Below are 22,338 nucleotides of genomic sequence, written 5' to 3'. Positions count from 1 at the left end.
CAGGTCAGTGATAAATTAATTTTTGTTTTGCTATTCTTTTAAAACGATGTCAATTAAATGAAGTGATAACTCTGATAGAACTAACTTATATATCCTTTTCATATTTTATAGCATTGTATCGTAATCAGCAAACTAATTAATGTATTGTCTATATTTAAAAAATCGCTCTTTTAAAGTAAACATATAGTGTTTCATAATAGGAAAAAAGAAAAGAGAAGTTAAAAATTACGCGCATATAAATTATACAACAAATTGATCATTTTCCTACTAATTTTATATTAAACTAGAGAAACGCCTGTCTACACCAGGCGTTATCATTGTTGAAATTAAAGATTTCAAGAATTTTCCCATTACCTGGGGGTGAACTCCTATCACCATGCGAAATTTGGTGTTTCTAGTATGTCGGGAAGTACCCGATCAATTCAACGACAGCAGAATAGGGATTTTATATGTATAGATTATCTATGTAATATTGATGTCACTGTTTTCGCATTAAATTATCTACATAATATTGATGTTACTCTTTTTCGCATTATATTAAATTAACACCAAAATTTGTGTGGACTTTTGGGAAATATGTGAAATGGGTCGAATTTAATACAAATCTGTTTGCGTGTTCTGGGACCGAATCGAGTCCTTGCACAAATATCAGAATACAGAGAAATATCAAAAAAGCGACTCGGAATTAAAAATTAACTTGAAATCAACGGCGATACGCGACGGTGAAGGCCGCCTCGTCATCACTAAATTCAGTTATTTCAAGTGAAGCGCTAGCCAGCTGTTCGTAACCAAAGGATAGCAACCATAGTAGACAGTCGTGTGTGCTACGGTTTTAACATTAAAACTGGAGCAACAAATTTCGAACATCCGGCTTACGTGCGGCATGATGAGTGCATTCAATCCGCATTTAACAGGCACATTCTGGGAACGCTGTAAATGAGGAAGTCGTTCCTAGCACCGTCCGTGAACGGGGTTCCGACTCGGAACTTCCGAGTGTACCCATGCATTGAACTCCGTCGTATAAAGCTGCATTTTGTCGTTCATGTCGGTACTTTCAGATCTGCTCATTTAGCCAGCAAGCGGCACTTGTGCCTCTCGCAATTTAATTTGACGTGCCTGCATCCAAATCTAGAGATCCTCCACAAGGAAGCGAGCTGTAAATTGTGACGTGGACTCAAGATCAATGAGGTTTGTTCTTCGAATTCCTTCGACCCCTTTCGCTTCCAACCGATTCCGCCGATTATAATTGTCATCAGCGAAACAAATAAAATATAAGTAAATAATATTAATTTTTACAAATTAATAAATGAAGAATTAAATAAATATTATTATGTAATAATTTACATAAATATTTTTATTTAAATAAATATTATGTAATAATTTATATAAACATTTTTATGTAAATTCTATTTCGTTTTTATATTTGGAATTGCTGAATTTGGCTGACGCTACCGTAGCGAAAGGATTAAAGTAAGTATTAAATGAGTCGAACAATCGTGGTGATCTTTCACTACAAAAAACTAAAAAATTATTTCATTTCATTTCATTATTCCTGAAAAAGAATTGCTGCATTCATTTGCGAAATTAATTAATGTTATCTGCAATTTGTTTTCCAACTTACGCACCATTAACGGCATCTCAAGTTCTTACTTGCCTCATTTGAGCTATTAAAAATCGCAGTCATTATTTAATAATCTCAGTCAATTTATTAGTATTTTTAAAACTTATTTATTTATTTATTTATCGATTTATTTATTCAAGCGAATAACAAGGTTGTAGAAAAATCGTCCAAAATAAGAGATTTTAATAGAATAAATAAATCGCTAACAAACAGAATTAATAATGAAAGATTGCCATATCTTTTTGGTTTATTTATTATAAAGATTTGTCATATTTTTATTATAATTGATTGGAGAATATCTGAGACCGAAAAGTTAAATACTAATAATAAAAAATAGGAACTGATTAGTTACAAATATAGTCATATAAATATATCTTTTTCAATATTGTGACCGCAAATAAAAGGTAATTTTCAGAGTGCCTAAGAATATTTTAAAATACTATACAGTTGTTTTTAAAGATAGTTTAAGAATAAAAGAATATTTTTTAAAACTTCAAAGATTGACAGAAACTCGACAAACTCGTACGGAAGAGCACGGGCTCTTGACACATTCGCGCGACTGAAATAATAACTGTTGAACTTTACTAGTGAAATTGGAACGTCGAACAGATGGACATGTAGTAAATAAGATTTAAACACTCAATGTTCTTGCAAAATTAAAACCGTACATTCATAACAGTTTCGTACTTTTGTATGAAACTGTTATGAACTGTACATCCAAAATCATAAAAATGTCAATAATCTTCAAATTTGCAAAAAAAATGTTTTTACAAAGGAAACGAAAAATATCGTGACTGCACCCTCAGAAAGGATTTCTGATAACAAGACGAAAAATATTCTTGACTAATTTAATCGTATTACAAGTATAAAAAATATGAAAATAAAACAATTTTTAATTTAAATCAGTAATTTCTATTCTTCTCTCTCGAATTAAATAAGATTGTCTTACTGTCTTGAGACAAGAGTAACATACAAATTTATGCTTATATATTCTTGTATGTAGAATAATTTGATATTAGCGCCACTTTATAGTAGGCTTTGTCGATGTCAACGCATCATTTTCTCACAGTCGCTCGTCGACTCAGCGCCGTCCTTTATTCGGATAAAACGGCCAATATTTATGTGTTGCAATCGAAAATCGGGAAAGTGTTTCTGTGTATTTCTGTGTTTCTGTTATTTACAATGAATAAGTGCAATACTCTACAAGAAATATTAAAAGATATGGAAATGTCTTATCTCGAATTTTATTTCTCAAGTAAGTATATACAGGGTGTCCGGTAATGATCGCCCCAGCTTCCGTACACGAGTAGAGCGGATCGAGACGAAGAGAAAAATCCTATACCGTTTTGCGATATTCGCAATAATAATCGAAATATTAAATATTAAAGTCAAGCGAATCCAGAGCGCGCGGAGGCGAGTGCCGAGCCGCTCGAGGTATAGAATTATTATTGCGAATATCGCAAAACGGTATAGGACTTTTCTCTTCGTCTCGATCCTCTAATACACAGAAACACTTTCCCGATTTTCGATTGCAACACATAAATATTGGCCGTTTTGTGCAGATTCTACAAATTCTCTTACAAGAATAGAATAAGATGTCTTTTAGATCTCATAATATTCTTAAATCAAGAATATTGTGAACTTGCTACAAATTTTTATCTAAATCCTTCTGAGAAAATTAATAAGATAGCACCAAGATTATTTAAATCTAGATTTTCGAATTTTCTATTCAAGATTAAAATATGCTTCTTTTCAATAATAAATATGATTGTCGCTATAGCGATCTTATTTTATGATAGATTAAAGAGTAATAGCATTAAGTCCAGAAATCTTTTCTGTGGGTGTGGACTGCAAATTTGACTCTCTCTCACACACCCACAAAATCTGCTCCGCATTTCGCACGGAAGAAGGTTGCCTCGTGCTTGCTCCGCTTCATGTTAGATAGAAGCTTATTTGAGCATTAGTTTTGAAAATTACTTTCCAACAATAACAATAAAATAAATAATGGAAATGCCAAATGCATCCACTCTTTCGTATTTTTTCATCCGGATATTTCCGAGCGGCTTATCAGTTTCAAGCATGAAAGAGATTTGAGCACGCGGACAGAACGAACGAACGAACGAACGAACGAACGAGTAAATGAATGAACGAATCGCACTTTTTATGCAACGGCATATTTCTCGTTTCCTGGTAGTTTCAAAGATTTCACTCGAAACGAATTGAGCCGACAAAACTAGCCTTGCGAAATGTTTTGCACGTGTATTGCAATGTATTAGACATTGATGACTAACCGGCAACGAATGTACGCAACAAATGAAATATTGCGGATGGCGATGTGAAACACCGCAAAATCTGCATGCGATGCTGATATAAAATAGTACGTGTTATATGAATTATACATATGTATATCAATATTATATCACAGCGAGACATGTTATCCAGAGAATTAATTTTCGCTGAAAATATTTATATTAGTTTAAGCCATATAAATTTGATCAATATAAAACATTAAAAATTCAACATAACGATTCGATAGATACAATTCAATATATACAAATCGTCCCAGAAACTGTGATATAAACAAGAAGAAAGCGATTTCATATAAAAAATAAATCGGAAATGTATAGAATAAAAATTCTATGTGGCTTTGTACTTTTATATTTTTTATAATAGAAAAATATTTTTGTATTTTTTTGCTATGTACGCGTGCACACTTGGTTCTAATTAGCTAGAATTAACCAAAAATCATCTTTGCATGGATTTAATATATTTACAAACACTTCTAACAGCAAGATTCCTTCTATATCAGTCCAATCTTACTTACTTTTGTCAACAGTAACTCTCGAAATTAGAAAACGTTTAATTTTTCAACACGGTTGAGTACATTATAATTGCGAAGTGAGAACTTTTTTAAATGAACGCGGTACAAATGTTGCATCGATCGCAGTGGAAGAATAACTTGGCCGCCATGATTTCCGGACTTGACTTCTACATTTTCATTTATAAGGGTCACGCTAAATATATTACTGTATACTGTGATGATGTAATAGTACGAGTTTCGCACAATTAAAAGAAAAATCACTTTAAATTTTGAAAACTTGAAAATACAAAACACGCTGGAAAAGTATTTATATAAATTTAACACGAAAGGCACAATTAAGTATACAGCAAAAGGAGCACTTTCAACAATTTTTGAGATAATAAAATAAAGTTGTTAAAAAATAAATACATTTAGTTTTATCATGTATCCCCGAAGTAATCCCCGAAGTATAATAAGCTTCGTTAAGATCAGACATAGTTAAGTATGCGTATACATTGCGAATATTCAAAGCCGTTTTTATTAAAAACTTATTATTTTACATGTTTTATTTATTTTTTGATATCGTATCACCCTCTTTTCTCTTGTATTATTAGTTCTAAGACATCCTATATAAAAGTAAAGATATAAACAAGAGCACCAAAACTTACTCGTGTGAAAGCGAACGGAAACAAAATCAAAAGTTTTTTCTTTTCCCTTTTGTCGAACACGTTGATCAAAATGCGCATGCATTGCTGGCGATCTGCGAAAATTTATTTGATCAATACCACACCTCATACTTGTTTTTTATTGGATTGTCCAGAAAGCCCGTATTTTTTTAGCACAATTTAAATACAGAACTTTGTATGAATTCTGTACAAAGTTCTGCGCTTGAATTGTGCTGAAACGATATGCACGGACTTTCCGATTAACTCAATATTTATTGATGCTATTTAACAAATATTTATTTTATTATACTCTGCAAGCATATCTTATGACATCCATAACATATAAAAATTTTTATTAAATAATATATCATACATTATAGTAGTAAAAATTTCAAAGTTCGTATTACGAGACTGAAATATACTTTTATTAAATGTATTATGTATTATATAAAGTTATGTGAATAAACAATAACATATAAATAAATATATAAAAATTAGAAAAATAAAATAAAGAAATAAAAATTAAATCAGAAGACCGAGGACCTTCTCAGTCCTTTTCATCTTCTATTCATATCCTTTTAGAAAAACATTATTTAAAAATATACAGACTACAGCAGAGAACAATATACTAGACCATCACGGAGTAGCATAAACCACGTATAAACCTTGGTACACAGAGGCATATTTTCTGAAAAGTAGTAAATGGTTTCACTTAGCCTCATTTTTAAGAAAGCAATAAAGTTTCAAAAGTCTATATCCAAAAAGTGTAATATATACATTAGTACTAAATTGTCGTTTCTTTAATTTGTTAAAATACAAAAAATAAAACCTAAATAATAGTAGACACAAGGTACATTTATATAACATTTTTTCTCCTTTCTAGTTATACATTTATCTTCTCAGTTATTAATAATCATTTATTTAGATATATCTCTTTTAATATAAGAGATACAAACTCTCTACTACACGCACGGGAAATTTCTCATATTTTCTTGCAAGGTTTTTGTGCACATGTTATATTAAACGTGACCACAGACTACGTTACGGTACCTTTTCAGTTTACGAATGCTACCGTCTTCTAAAAGAATTTTCTCTGTGTAGCGAAGGAATATGAGCTTCAAGAATATGTACTATGTGGAAACATGATTCATGAACAGAATTATCATTGCACGATATATCAAAAAATAAAAATGACGTTATTAAAATGTTAAAATACTCGTTCTATAATCTACCTTCATATTTCCTTACTGTTCTTCAAGATGTAGAATTTAAGCTATATTGCAAAATGTCATCCATTTAATAAAAAATAGCACTAACATCCAGAGACTTATCGGTCTAGTTTCGCAGCACGAAAATCCGCCAGTGTACAAATAGCACTTTGTATCAAAGTAAAACACACAATCGGTCTCGATTAACATTTCTCCTTTGTTTGTGCGTGTATCTAACACGATTGTTCCTCTTGATAACATGCGTGAATTACATGCATTTTTAACATTGATAGCAAGTGCTTGTAATCGCATACAATTTTATTATAATATATTAATTTTAATGTGTCAATATTAAATTGATATATTAATATTAACGCAACAGTCAGCACCATTTTTGCAATGATTTTGAAAGGACATCGTAAAGCACGTCAGGAAACAATTATTTGAACAAACTCGTCAATTCCGATCACGTTTAATATCTTCTTTAATAAGGTACACATCACAGAACAAAAATAAAAATAATTTCGTTAGATGATTCCGTGTTTACCGTTATTAATTAATATTTAGAAACTCAAGCGATGCAGTCATTAGAAGTCTGAGAATTTAAAACGCTTTCAGCTGAGCTAATTGCGTGTACATATGCACTCGCTCATGCTGCACGTGTCTCGTTCGCACATACATTTAACCCGAGATATGACCGAGTTTTTTGACGAGGAGCTGACAGCTATTATATGTATAATATTTTATTTTAGAACTAATCAATAATTCAGTTAATAACTGAATTATCTGTGTTATTTTTAATTCTAATTAATATGCTGTCTGTGTTTCATCCTCGTCCACTTTCTTTTTATTCTTTTTCTTTTTTGTATAATTTTCCTTTGTTTTCTATTTAGTAATGCAATAAGATTACATGCATATATTTATATATATTTATATATGTTTTTGTAACTACACAGTTTTAAAATTATTTTTTACATATAAGATTAATGAAAGAAGATTACTTTGTCGGGCGCACTTGTAAATCAATAATTGAGTATGTAAAAATAAGAATATTTATTATTTAAATTTCTGCATATCTTCTATGTCAACAGAAAATATTGTTTGAAACAAATTTTATTATCTTTATTAGCAAACATGATTCTGCCCCATAATTCTGACACTATACATAAGGATGAGACGGACTGTATTTCGACATTATGCATGTCGACCAGTTCCAAGCAGTTTGCCTTAAAGTATCTTTGCATTAATTAAGTTAATCAAACTTTTAACAAGTTTAATCGATACACAAATTATACCATGAAAGTTTTTATTTTTTAAACTGAAATATCCATGCTTGATATACATGTCTCATGTCTTGAGGAAAAGTATTAAGACTATATAAATAATAACCGAATTTACAAAAATGGAAATATTTCATAATTTTAACAATAAATATTTCATAACTAATTCACAAAATATTTTATCATAATTGGTGTGTTGTATAAAAAAGGGTGGCGGTGTATCATAATATGTATTATGTATACAGGGTGTAATTTAATTCGCGCCCACTATTTACACAGTGATGTTTCTTATGAAAAACTGAGTCGAAAAGTCCCGAACCATTTTTTAATAATGTTTAATAAAGCGGCTATATATAGATATAAGACATACGCGATACTCTCTGCATACATAGAGAAAAATTTAATCATGATCGAATCCTTAATTTGATAAAATATATTGTTGCGTCCGGGCGTGATCAGCTCTCCGCACACACTCAATCACTCGCGTCTTCTGCTCGCAGTTGACAGTCAGCTGAGCGGTCCGCCACGTTACACCGGGTGGCCAGCCCGGACATAACAATATCAAAGAATATAATCTGATGAAATATCGTTGGACTAATACATCAAAATAGAAATGCTGATGCCTGCCTCCTGTGAAATGTTCTTCGTAAACATGAACCTGCTTTTGTGCACAATTTTTCCAGCATTTGCATATTTTGCATCCTGTTTTGCATAGAAATAGCGTTTGTTTAGGCGAAACATTGTTGACGCGTCTGAGTACGTGACTATTATAAATATTTTGTTGATTAGGGCAGAACCGAAATTAATCAAAACAGAATATAACAATACGTCTCAAACTTTATGCGCAAAAATAATTACAATTAAATTAAAGACATATAATGAATGTATTATAATAGTTTTGATTCTCTGAAGGTCATGCAGTTTTGTGTAATCGATGTGAGCGTAACGCGCATATGTATAATGCAAGGAGCACGTGTCCGTAATATCGCAATACTGCAAAATGGAACGTTAATGCGCGCGCACGCAGGCAATAACAAGGTGTAATTTTCGAATTTCGATCCTTCGGAAGGTATGCATGAGTATGTACGCAATAAACTCAACTACCGGGTGTAATTAGCAGTCTGATGTGTACACTTAACAGAACTGTGGAAGTGTTCAATTTGCGTAACAACCTTGCTTGTACGCAGCATAATTTCTGCAAGTAAAGCGTGATTTACTACTTGCAATATACGCTAGTTATTACAAAATCGAAAATGATAGCTAAATCTTGTCGCTCTGTTGCAACGATAACGGTTTTTAATTTCAAGTTAATTCGTTATCTAGAAATCAAGTGTAGGAGGAAATTGGAAATTGACGCATTCGTTGCTTCATTGATTGACATAATTTAATTAATTTAATTTAATTAATTTAATTGATTTAATCAAATTAAATTGTATATGTCTGTGATAATACGTATATGTATTATTTATGTATATGTATATAGGTATATAGAAATGAGACGATAATAGTGTATAAATACACATATGTAATATATGTAAAAGAAGAAAAATAAAGATTGCTTTAAATTCCATTAAATATAATTAATTAAAATAATTAAAATGATGTTATATAATTCTGCAAACTGCTTTTATACTACTAATATTATTAATTATAAGGTAAATAAAATGTATGTCTCTACAATACCATTAAGTACCATAAATATTTGCGACCACGTATAAACTAATAATATTAAATTATATACACATGCTAGACCATCAATTAAAACAACGTAACTTTTAAGTTACTGAGTACTGTTAACTATTAGAGTTTCTATAATATTTTATTACAAAGAACTCTTACAAAATTCTAAAATTTTTTAATTTTATATTGGTTTTATTTTTTATTTTCATACAAATATTTACAACATATTTTTATGATCATAAATCTTATTAAATATTAAATCTTGAAAGTTTTTAATAATTTTTTCTTAATTCATCCTCCATTTTATTCATCTGAAAAATTATATTTTAAAAATAAGGCCACATTTTAATTAAAAATGTTAAATAAATTACCCTCAAATATTCGTGTTTAAGACAAAGGATTTAAGTTAGCAAGAATAAATTATATATAAATTAAAGTTTCTAGATTAAAATGCATTAAATTCAATCGAAACAATGTTATATAATTTTATAAGTTTCCAATTATTAATCTCCATTAAGGGTCATAAATATATTTCAAAAATTTCTTATTTAATTCTCAAACTCAATTAATTTTTACGTGACATATTTTATTATATATTCATATAAATAACATAAGATCACTTTTATTAATGCAGATTTCAATAGAATTCCAAATAAAAAATTTTAAGCAAACATTAATTAATTTATTTATTTAACCTTATTTAATAGTAGAAGAGTTGTGACCTAAAACTGAAACATTGGTTCTTGACGGATTAAGAACGCTGAGCAAACCAGGTATTTCCGAGGATTCGGGTAAGACGGGGATTGTCTACTATTAGTGAGCACGAACATTCGTGATCACGTATGAACTAAACGCTACTATCATCACGGAAATGCATTTCAAGAACGGCGCACTTTAAAGCGCGGTTCTGAACAACGCCCCGCCGTAGAACAGTTTCTAACGAGTTACCGAGGCGGCCTGAATAACTTTTCCAATTTAGCCACACGCAGGTACGTCGTTATAAACGACAAAGTGTTACTTACCATTACAGGCAACTTTAAATACGCTACTTGCCACGGATCGCCGTACAACAGAACGAATAAGCGTGCAAAAAAAGTGTGAGACACTTCGCGTGGAAAAATCTTCATTAATTTGGGTCAATGACCTTTCCGCAGCTTCCCGCCATTACATGTAGCTGGAAAACAGCCAGGTTGTCTTTTTTTTTATTAAAAAAATCAGTTATTTCGACTGTTTGAAAAATGATGAGTTTCTCGATCTGATTGTCTCCACGAACGATTAATTTTTCGCTATGAGATATCCAGTCGAAAAACACTTTTGCTATAATAACGGGATAACAAAATGGCAGTAGCGTGCAATAATGTAATAATATTCGAGCGTTTATTATATAAGATCCTGTAGTATACACACGCACGTGCGTGTGTGCTTCCATACCTACATACATATGTACGAGGGTTGTTTGATAAGTAAAGTAATGAGAAAGAGAGAAAGCGACATTCAATTATTCAAGTTGAATTATATTTATTTTCCAACATAAAGTTCTTTTAGCTTGACACACTTACCCCAACGATGTGCGATGGTCATTATATTATTTTCATAAAATGATTTGCCGGGCTCTTTAAAATAGTCATTCACGGCACTGATGACTTCATTATTGCCATAAAACTCTTTTCCTCCGAGTCACATTTTCAAGATTTGCAGATCCAATTTATTCTGCGTCTAACTTGGCTTTGTGTCAGGTAACCATTTCCCTTTTCAAGAAATGGAATTTCATGACGCATGAGCCACCTTTTTCCGTATTTACGGAAATATTGAATACGTCTTCTTTGGCGGACTGGCAATCACAAACTACGCAACGTACCGAGCTGATGCTTGATACATGTGTTCGTTTGAAATGGGACGCAAAATTGCGGAAAAAGATTTTTATTAATGCTGCTGCTATTTATATGTAATTTCAATACCATATCAAGCAATATCAAGCAAACCTCGTATATTTTATATTGTGTGTGTGTGTATTACATTATTATTCTTATTTATTTGAGAAACATGGCAAGAGATTTATTATTATATAAACAATTTTCTTGATTTTTTGGATTTTCACTGAGAACAATTGGAACCTTTTAATAGCGAAAAGATTAAAGATGCGAGAAATACCTCGGTCGACGTATTCGTGTGATTATCAAAGCACGATTAATATCTTAATATAATAATAATCTTAATACGAATGTAAAAAAACAGATCACGTGTAATAAAGTGGCAAATAGCAATTATTATTTGAATACTTCGAGAGCTCAGCTGAAATTGCGAAGTCGTGAAAAGTCATGCACAAACTACAGCTACTTGGAATTCTAGTATATTTGCCATCAATTCTCGTCTTGGATTCGCATTCCCTTCGCAAAATCGGACGCAAAGTCAATCGAAGCTGCGACAACTCTGCTAGAACCAGAAATTCCAATCTAACAAGTATGGATGGTACTAGTCTGTGTGAAAGCTTAAAATGAAATAACGGCTCTCTCCCAGGAATCACGTACCAATATGCGGCGATTGTCGATCTTACTTTGACGTCAAGTTTTGCTACGAGACTCAAAGTCAGGAATGCCTGAATATGCTGTTCCACGATATTTGTAAATGTCTCCCGATTGCTTTTATTTGTTTGTTAATTGTTGAAAGCTTCAAGAAATATTATATCTTTTAATAGAAATATATTCTTCCTGAAAAGCTTTCAGCACCCTTCACGTTAAACATGCGTTAATGGAAAATGCTACTTTATGTATAATGCTTAATTTATGTATAATAATTTACTTACTTCGTGTAGATCTCATTCAATGAAGAAAATTTGTTGTTTTATTAAATTGTAAATTGCCAGAGGGAGGTCAGTGTGTAAATATACATAACACAATGTAAAATGAAACAGATGATACAATATATTTACAGTAACAATTAGCAACCAGCTTTTCGAGTGCGGATTTATCGTGTCGCGTTATAATTTATTTTGTAGTTCGCAATTTAATCACGTCGATGCAAAATATAAAATCACGCTTGAGAAAATGAAAACTACGGAACGATACCTACCATCATGATTATTTATTACTATGGTTGAATTTAATTTAACAATTTATCGATAAGTAACATTTCAATATTTCATACATTAGATTCTCATTAAAAATATAATAATTTATTATGACAGTCTTTTATAAAGTCCTAGTATTACCATAGTATCTTACAAGGGTTTTATAATTTTCTTCTCGGTTTAAATAACAATATTAGCATGGTTTTCAATATTTGAATATATGTATAATAAATTTTAGTACAATATGCAATTATTGGATAAATTTCATAATATAGAAAATACAGCAATATAATTTCTCCTATTTTGCATCGACAATATATATTCCATGCTATGTATATATTTTATATTGTGAATATATCTATTTTACCCTGCTTAACATTATTGCAAAAAACTTACTAAAATACCAGAAAAATATAATACTAAATATAGTTTTCTGATTGTTTTTCTTCTGATTTCTAATGTCTTCATTTACAAATGCGGAAATTTTAACCTTTTGCAAAAGTACTTTTTTCTTACAAACAAAGAACAGAATGATTTTTGTTTCTAAGTTTTCTTCTAATCTTTCGAGTTTCCGGTTCTCAAAACTCATGATTTCCAACCGAAATCCAAGCAATGTCATCAGTTACATCGAAAGTTCTAATTGATATCGATATTATGAGAAGTCCTGCAGACGCTTAATCCGCCTTTTAGCCTTTGGTGCCCTTTTTGTTCGTATGATTCGATTTGCTTTTCTAATGACTGGAGTCTGAAGAGAAAAGATGTAGTCCCATATTGCCTTTGGAGTCCGTCTCATCATGTAGATACGTGGATACATAAACAGGTAATGGACTGTCTTCGAGGTATTTCCGTATATTTCTGTATTTATAACTTGGGAGCGGATTAAACAGAGGTCCACCACCACTGTCGATCTGTCTGCGAGCGTAGATAGGTGGCGGATTGTATTTCGATCCACCGTCATCATCGTAGAAAAGCGGCAGATTGTATTTGGATCCACCGTCATCGTTATAGAAAGGCTGCGGATCGTACTTGGATCCATCATCACCAATGAATCGTCTGCGAGCGTGGAAAGGCGGCGGATTGTATTTGGATCCGCCGTCATCGTCGTAGAAAGGCGGCGGATCGTACTTGGATCCATCATCACCAATGAATCGTCTGCGAGCGTGGAAAGGCGGCGGATTGTACTTGGATTCATCACCACCAATGAATCGTCTGCGAGCTTCGAAAGGCAGCGGACTGTACTTGGTTCCGTCATCATTATAAGTGGTCTCCGCGTCGGAGTAGTGGCCTCTTCGCTGCACAATATTTTTGCGAAAGTTCGTCACTGACTTATTAACTTGTTAAAGGTATTTTTTACATGACCATGAATGTGTCCACCTCGATGCATTACATACAATCTCATGTTTAAAATTAACACACATTTATATTGGTATTTATTATCATTAATTATTTATATCATCGACATTTATTATTTATTAATATTAAGAACTTTTGATAAAGAAATATTGATAATATAAGAACCTTTTCATGATACGCAATTGTTGTAAGAAACTACAATAATTTTACACAGATCCTATTATGTTTTTCTTGTTTTTTTAACAATGAAAGCTATATAACAGTTTTAAATAACCTTATGATTATACATTTCTTGTTATCAAGTGCATGTAATTTAATATACATTATAATTTAAATTTAAATAATTTAAATTAAAGCTAATTCACAGAACTAAATTTAGATGCAAAACACGTCGCACGAAAGACAAACTCCTGCATAATTTATTATTTTTGTAATCATAATCATGTAATGCTAAAATTACTCTTGTAAATATTTTTTTTCTATTTTATAAAGCGTCTCTGAAACCGATTGTTTCATTTGTAGGTTTTCCAATTCAAAGTCCACTTTTTCATAACGAGAAACAAGATCTAACGCAAGTTCGTCATTTTTAATAATCTTATAATTTATTTTGTATGTTAATTACAAATCAGTTTGCTTAAGATTGAAAAGTTAAGTGCGATACTGTTTGCTCTAAACTTTCTAAAACCGAAAGAAATTCTTATTTTTTTATTATTTATACTTTACTTGGAACTTGGTTCTTTATTTACGCTTATGTTAAAAAACACTCGTTTCTAAACTTATTTCTTCAAGCAAAATGTATAATCGAAAGCAAAACGTATAAATATATAAAACGTAATCAAAAAATGAATGCAAGTTAATTAAAGTCAAGTTAATTTAGTTAATTTAAAGTAATTTGATTTTGAGTAATCTACATATTACTTTATCCCAATCAAAGTGAGATTGCGATCGATCATAAGGTGGTAATACAGAAAATAAATTTTCTCTCTTGAAATCAATCTCTGTCGACATTGGTGGACTTTAGGAAACTCGCGTTCGATACTTCTTCTCTGCGGGGGATTCAAAAATTCTTCGACAACCTCTTACCGAGATTACCACGGGGGTGAGAACGAGGATGAAGAGTATCCTAGAACGCATCGTCGCGCGTCAAGATAGAACGAACCTAAGAGACTCCGACTCGGGGAAGAAACTCGGACTGTCGCCGTTATCGTGAACCGCGCGATTTTTATAAGCTTGCCTCTCGCGATTCTATTCGGGGGGACGAAAGTACTTATTGTACCCCCCGCTATGCGCCATCTCGTTCTAACGAAAGCCTGTCCGAAATTGCTGTCAAGCGTATCGCGTCGCGACAACCGCGACGACCGCAAGCTGATTCGACGGTCCGGCGATGCCATCGGCCGCCAATACGGTCGATTCAATCTCGGTGTACGGGTTTTACGAGGGAACGCGAAATCGAGCGACCCGCGCGATATTAATTAGCGCCTGGCGAAGAACGACAAAGCCACTCGGAGCACCTGCTCCGTCTCGATCAATCGAAGCGGTTGGTGCAAGCACACACTCGCGCGTATTTATGGGCATTTGTGAAGAATTCTTGAAAGCGAAAGCTTCTATTATTTGTATAAAACAGATTACTAAAGTTACTGTAAACTCGGCATTCCTAACATTGTTTCCAGGACAATACTTGAAGTTTGCGGATGGTCCCACGACAATGGTCGTTCAGTTCACGCCGTGTCAAGATAGGCTCGAAATTAGACCAACATTTATTTCTTATTTGTTATATCTTATCAGCTGCAAATGGCACACGTGCATAAAAGTGTGCCATTTGTTACGCTCTTAAATCATAAATCAAGCACTACTCGTACGCGTCTGAAACGAGACGAAATGTTAGTTTAAATGTATAATAAGCCACACTTTGGTTAATTTTATTTTCTTCTCTCCATTTTCTATTCCAAATTTTAGATTCTGATAAATTTATTACTGAAATTATATAAAAGCATTGTGTGAACACGAACTTATTGAATAAGTCCATAACACATTGCTAACTCATGCAATAGCCTTTACAATATTGGAACTTTACTTTAACTATATAAAGAGAAAAGTTTAGTAGAAAGAGAAAAACAATTTTAAATTAACTAAAACCTCAAGCTTGAACTAGCTAACTGAGCGCTTCAGTTTATTTTAAATGACAACTTTCATCTTTATATATTGTAATGTTTATATACAATTATATATAATTACAATATATCTTTCAACTTTAGAAAATTGCGACATATATACATTGTGATCTAACATCATTTTACATATAAATAAACAAATATCTAGTTAATAATATGAAAATCTTCTAAAAAAGTTTTATGTTAGTTGTTTACATAACCGGTGTTTAAAACTTTACGCTAAATTAGCGTGAAATTGATAGATCGCGATGAAGCGGTGTGAAATACTCCGTTTCAAGGAACGGATTACTCTGCAGTCGTTCCGCCAGTATTTTACCTCGCCGGTCACGATAGATAAGCTTTTCATCAACTATCATAGTATAGAATGGCTATAACTGGCCTTCATACACATCATTTCGCGGTCGCCGTGAAATCAATGGGCGATCGATATTAAACGAGCGCAATTCACGATGCAGTTACACGTTCAGCATTGCAGACCGCAGTTACAGTAGGAGAATTTCCGCATCGTGCCAATTATGCCACGAATAGGAATTCCGTGCGATTTTTTTTCGCTAAAATTCGCCGCCGGCGAGAGATCCATCGACTCGATAGCCTATATCACACTCTACTTTTTCTCCCTCGCGCGCAAAATAATTCGCTCGATTAAAGACCTAAAAAAAAGTCTCTAAGGGGAAATCCTCGTAGAAAGCTTCGAAAGGAAGTTCCCTCCTCTTCTGGCACGGATTTTACTTATTTCATCTAATATTTATCGTGAACAAATTTAGACTAGTACCAAAAATGCTTGAACATCAAAACTCCTAAGAAAATAGCTGAAAGAAGATCTTTGAAAGCTTTGAAGGAGCATCCTCTTCTCTTCTTTGTCCAATTTCTTTTCTCTTCTTTGTTAATATCGAAAGCAATACTAACATTGTCGTCGGATAAGAGATCTGTGTACAAAAGATCTGTTCCTGTTCAGAAACATCATTAAAAGATTAGCTATAATGGGAATAACAAAATATCAGTGCTATTATTTAATTATTTATTTATCTACTCTTTCTATTTATTTATTAAAAAATAAATATAAAAATTTGTAAAATGCTGAGTAATACAAGTGTATTATAATGATAAATAAATAGCGAAATAAAATGTGTTTAATTAATAATTATATATCAAATAATAATTAAATACTTTTATAATAATTTCCACAACACTGAAAAATGTTTACTTTTAACAGTATTTAAGTATTTCGCTTGCAATGGCCAAAGTTTTTGCGACGTAGGCAGCAAGATAAGTAGAATTTTTTTAAGAATTAAAACCCATGAAAATTAACGCGTTAATAAATAATTAAAATTGTAATTCTACGACACATTATGGATCATTTCGCGCCATTGCGACACTATCGTAATTTGTACATTAGCTTATAGTTTATTTTTCATTTCAAATGACTCCTTTATGTCGCCAGTAAATTCATTAATTAATCAATCCTTTTTTTATTGACCAATACTGGCCATACAATTTTCATTTGCTATTTTTCATTGGCTATTTTTCATTTGTATCTTATCGGCTGTATACGAACAATGCATGTGAATACGACTTAAGGGTAAGACACGTTCGTGCCTTGGCAGGTGTCGACAACGAGGTGCGTGACGAAACTTCTCAACATTGACGATGGATTTACGCGCGGCTCGATATGTGAATACCGCACGGTTTGCGCTGTCAGTTATCAATCGCTCGTATTATGCCCGGGAACAAAACGGCGCCCCGTCGTCCGAGTTCCATGAAATATCACGGATTCGAGCGAGATTTATGGCTACCCGACGAGAACGCGGTTAACGACACCTTCATTTTAATACGCTCGATATCTGACTTTCTTATTTCTTCTGACTTCGTCAGAAGCGCGGAATAGGCTCTACATTTCAATTGGATATTCCTTACGGCATGGAAAGTTTTTGCTGAATAATATACTATACCATATACTATTAATATACTATATTATATACTATTACTATAATATTATATACTATTATTTATAAACAAACGCTCGTAGTATTATTTTAATGAAATTCAAAGACAACATTTAATATTAATACATGCTATAAAAAAATAGCTAAATAATACAAGGATATCCTTGAGACATCCAAGGGACATTTAGGAGATATCTTGAGGATATCCCAGGATATCTTGAGGTAATCTCTCTTTTGGAGTAAATAAACTTACAAAATAATTTTATATGCTATGTATATATATATGCTTATTTATTTATTTACTTATTTATAAATACTTTATATATAGCATAAAATAATTAAAATTATTATAGCATATAAAATAATTAAAATTATTTTATTAATTTTATTTTTATTATTTTACCCACATACACACACAATACAGTGTATGTACGTGTATCTTCTTGGATTGTACACGTTTAGGCATTCCTATATCATAATAAAATCCAGAACAATAAAAATCGAAAACATACAGAAATATTTCGACGAGTCTAAATTTTTACTCGATCAACATTAAATAATTTATACATGTACATATCGTAAATCCTTACGCTACTGTAATTAATCACGTAACATCCTTTTCAGCCCTATTACTGTATAATAACGTTGAGAATGTGATTAATGCAGCGAGATCGACTATACATATTTTATGTTAACAAGCAAAAGGGCTTGCGCACCCTTCCTCGGGTATAAAGAGTGCGCTCCTTTAATCAAAGGAGACGCGTTGACATTGCACCTTGCCGTCGTCTAATGCAGCGGCGAATTGTATTATTCGCGCGATCGCGCTACCTCGGCATGCGCACGGCAGTGCTCTGCTTTTTAAAGCAGAGAATGTCATATGCGAATTTCGACAGCGATGTTTCGCGTCGTCGTGTAATTTGAAGCGCCCGGTGACCGCCGCCAAATTGACTGTAAAAACCTCCTCTTTTATTCGATCGATTTTACCTCCAGGGAAAAAAGGTGCTCGCTCGGGATGAGCCACGGTGTGTTGCAAACGATGCATCTCGTTGATTAAGCTTCTCCTCACACACCTACAGATATTGCGAGATTGTCTATTAGCTCAACCATGCGGGATAGAATTTCTTGGTAAAAATATTTAGTACGTCCACCTATACCGCGTACCGTTTTCTTCTTCTTTTAATTTCTTTTTCACTTGTTGCTAAATATAAGTTGACGCATATGTACTCATCTAATACGTTTACATATTTACAGTCCGTTAAGGAAGGGCTCAGTTCTGTTTGGATCTTATTAACGGAGGTAGTCGTGGCTGCATCAGGTACAAGAAACCTCAGTCCATAATGCATTATAGAGCACGTCCCAGAGTTGTCTTTACATCCTCCCGAGAGAACATTTTCAGGAATGAGCGCCGCATACGTAAAACATTTCGAGGCTGTTTTTATCTGCATTGCGTATGCGGAAGGACCGAAAATGCTGCTGGAAACGTTTGCCGGATGCATCAAAAGGGCAGAGGTATTTTGTAGATGAGTAGAACGATGGGAAGACGGGAAGACAAGTCCGATGATTTGTCACGAACGTGACGCGACGCGAAAAGGGCGGTTTTTCGGGAGACGAATTTAGAACTGTATTTATTTATTTGCTGACGACGACTGAGCATATGGAAAAGAAAGAGGGGCAAAAATAAAAGGAGCAAAAAAATGTTGCAAATCTGCGAGAAAAACTTAATTGCCGCCCGCCCGAGTATGATTTAATATTGATTTTATTGTCGAAAGAAAAACGAGAACAACGACGATTTGAAACATCGAAATCGCCCATAAACCCGATGGAAAAAACAGAAGAATTACATCGATCCGCTTGATTGGCCTTCGCAATCCCTTGACGCCAATTCCATCGAAAACGTTGTACGATCTATCGTGAACATGGGACTTCGTGGGAGAAAAAATAAGTACATCGCCAGAAGCAATTGTATCGTCACGTTATATCGACTTGATCTCTGTCTCAACGGGCATGATAAAAGCATGTCTGAAAGTCACGTCACGCAATTACCGATAATAGTGGTGCAATTGATTTTATTAATATATGTGTGTTATATATAGTATATTATTAGCTATAATTTTAGTATTACTTACATTACTTTATCATTTATAATGCTATTATATATCTATTATTATTATTGTTGTTGTTATCATTGTTATTATTATATTATATATACATATTAATTATATTTTTATTATTGTTATTTATTAATATATTATTTTAGTTAGTTATTGTTAGCAAATTCAATCGCAACTTGCTCCCAATCAAATAACATATTATGCAAAATAAGTAGCCGAAAAGTTCCGGAAAGTAGCGACAAACTTAAAGCGGTAGTAGATCTTGTTAAATGGAACAACTTTTGTAAAGTACTCCATGTTCTGCGACATCTCATCAAGGTGCGGTGCTTGTAATGAGCTTGGAGATTGTCATTTTGAACATTTATTGCAATAAAACAAAAGATAAACGAAACTTAAAAACTTACGGTAAATTTTTTTTATGACCGAACCTTACAATACTGAAGCAGTGTTCAACAAGCTCAAAAATTGACTCCCAATATTTAAAACAGGCATCGTCGGATTGCTTAATAAAAGCTGTTTTAATAAAAGCAGCTTAACAATAAGATTTATCATCCTTTTACTCAGTATTGTCTGGAAACACCATATAACGTATGCATTTTATATTCTCTGTATATTCTTTATCGCATACTTTTAATAAACAAATATAGTGGATAAATATTGGTGATTGGTACAGAAATAGTCTGAAAAAGGTATTATGCCACGGTCACACTGTTCCTCTCTTGATCGATTACACGTGTGCGTATGAAAGAGGAGTTATCATCGCGTGATGTCTTTAGGAGACTTTTCCAGTCTTCCGGTGAGACATGTCGTAGCATCCGTAACATGTCATGAGATAGAAAATATTAGGAGGTACTACACGAAGAAGATACCATTATGAATGGGAAGTGTATACTCACCTTAATCAAACACCAGACTCGTGAGAATAGCGTCAAGCGAACATTTGTTTTCCCCTATCATCTCTTGATTCGGATTTGCCCTCGACTTGTGCCGCGTATTAACGTGAATGATGTTTGTATTTCTTGCGGTTGTTGCGGCCGTTCGCTTCATTCGTCAATCATCAGCAGCAGCAATTAATGCACCAGATGATTATCATTCGTATCGCTTCGTTCTGTTCCCCGAGGAATATCAAACGAGCGATTCAATGCGTACTGAATGAATATTCCGTCCACATTTAACACGCTTCACGTGAGAGTAATGAGAAAATGGCTTACGCTTGTTGGTCATTTTACACACGCAACTGTCCCGCTTTATTAATTATTACCGCTTTGTTGAATCCTCAAAAAATTGCCGCACGAACAGGCCAGATTAAGCTAGTCATAATTAAATCGTTTTAATGATTCAAGTAGATGAAGTTAGTAATTGATGACAACGTTGCTAACATTGAAAGCACACTTTAGTTATGTAACAACAATTCGCGATAGTGTGAGACCTCTCTCCTTGATAGTTTCTATTTTTCTTTTTACTTTGAGATTCATCTCCTTTCTTTTTTTATATTTCATACTGGTTTTCAAAATTAAATTTTCAAAATTAACGGGCTGATGAATTAATCTCTTAAAAAAAGGAAAAGGATAAAACTTGTGAATAAAATGCGGCAAAAAATTACAAAGACTGTCCAAGCACTTACAATCAAAATGCAACTATATATATTTATATAATATAATCAGTGAATTTCAAGGTCAATTATCAAAAGTTCGAACTTAATTACAAGCTTAAACAAATTTAAATACAAGCTGAACATTTTTTCTTTTTTTAAAGTCTGACTTGGCAAATTATTTATGTATGGTCGCAGTGCGATTACGTTGTAAACGTTCATCGTAACTAGTTATCGTCAAGTATGCAACTCTCTTCGTGTGATCACACAATATCTTCAAGAAGGACGTAGCGAATGATACTTTTCGACGCCAATCCATGTGTCAATTCATTATTAAATCCGTCCATCGCGCTGGAATCCATCTTCCATTTATTAAAACCGTCGCAAACAGTCCTCGTCCAGCGCAGTCGCTTCCTCTTCGTCGAATCTAACGCGTGTGCCTCAGACTCGCGTAACATACTTAATTAGCAAACGACCTCACTGCACCTGTCGCTCGTCAACGTTGATCCCCTTATTCTTCGTCGCCGCAATTTGCTTCCGTTTAATCAGAATCTAATGAGAATCTTTAATCAGACTTTGTTTATGCGCACGTACGCGCGCGCGCATATACACGTACACGGACGCACGGCGTGTTTTATCGCGACTCGCTAATCTCGGTACGTCGAAACCGGAATTGGCGCGGAGCGCGACAACGGCCGGTGACATCCGGCGCGGAAACAGCTTCCGGTTCGCGTACAGTTTTGCAAGCGGAAAAAATGGCCACGGGAGCCCGCGAGGTACGTAGCGGCGTTATCGCTGTCCGCGGAACCACTGCGGACCGGTGTAGCTTGCAACCCCCGGGTTTCCGA

The 22,338-nt window shown here is 33.3% G+C and overlaps 2 protein-coding genes across 4 annotated transcripts in view; both read right to left on the bottom strand.

The window, feature by feature from the left end:
• The window catches only part of LOC105283323 (octopamine receptor beta-2R), a 150,155-nt gene extending 127,817 nt beyond the window's left edge, over positions 1 to 22,338 (bottom strand). The window contains exons 1-2 of one of the 3 annotated variants that reach the window (XM_011345976.3): positions 22,107 to 22,338; positions 20,796 to 22,042 (exon numbers count right to left, since the gene is read on the bottom strand). The gene's annotated coding sequence lies outside the window, so the exon portion shown is untranslated. Of the gene's footprint in view, positions 1 to 18,231; positions 18,859 to 20,795 lie in introns of those variants that run through there. The other 2 variants (XR_894655.3, XM_011345983.3) reach the window with 2 other exon arrangements.
• Positions 11,288 to 13,658, bottom strand: LOC113561966 (the record flags this gene model as incomplete). The annotated part of the gene is made up of 1 exon (XM_026969653.1): positions 11,288 to 13,658. A coding segment is annotated over one exon (606 nt), but the record flags the coding sequence as incomplete, so codon positions are not given.

Source organism: Ooceraea biroi, chromosome 1 (assembly GCF_003672135.1).
Source record: "Ooceraea biroi isolate clonal line C1 chromosome 1, Obir_v5.4, whole genome shotgun sequence".
Lineage (NCBI taxonomy): Eukaryota > Metazoa > Arthropoda > Insecta > Hymenoptera > Formicidae > Ooceraea > Ooceraea biroi.
The sequence above is the reverse complement of the archived record's forward strand: the minus strand, read 5'-3'. Positions and strand labels throughout refer to the sequence as shown.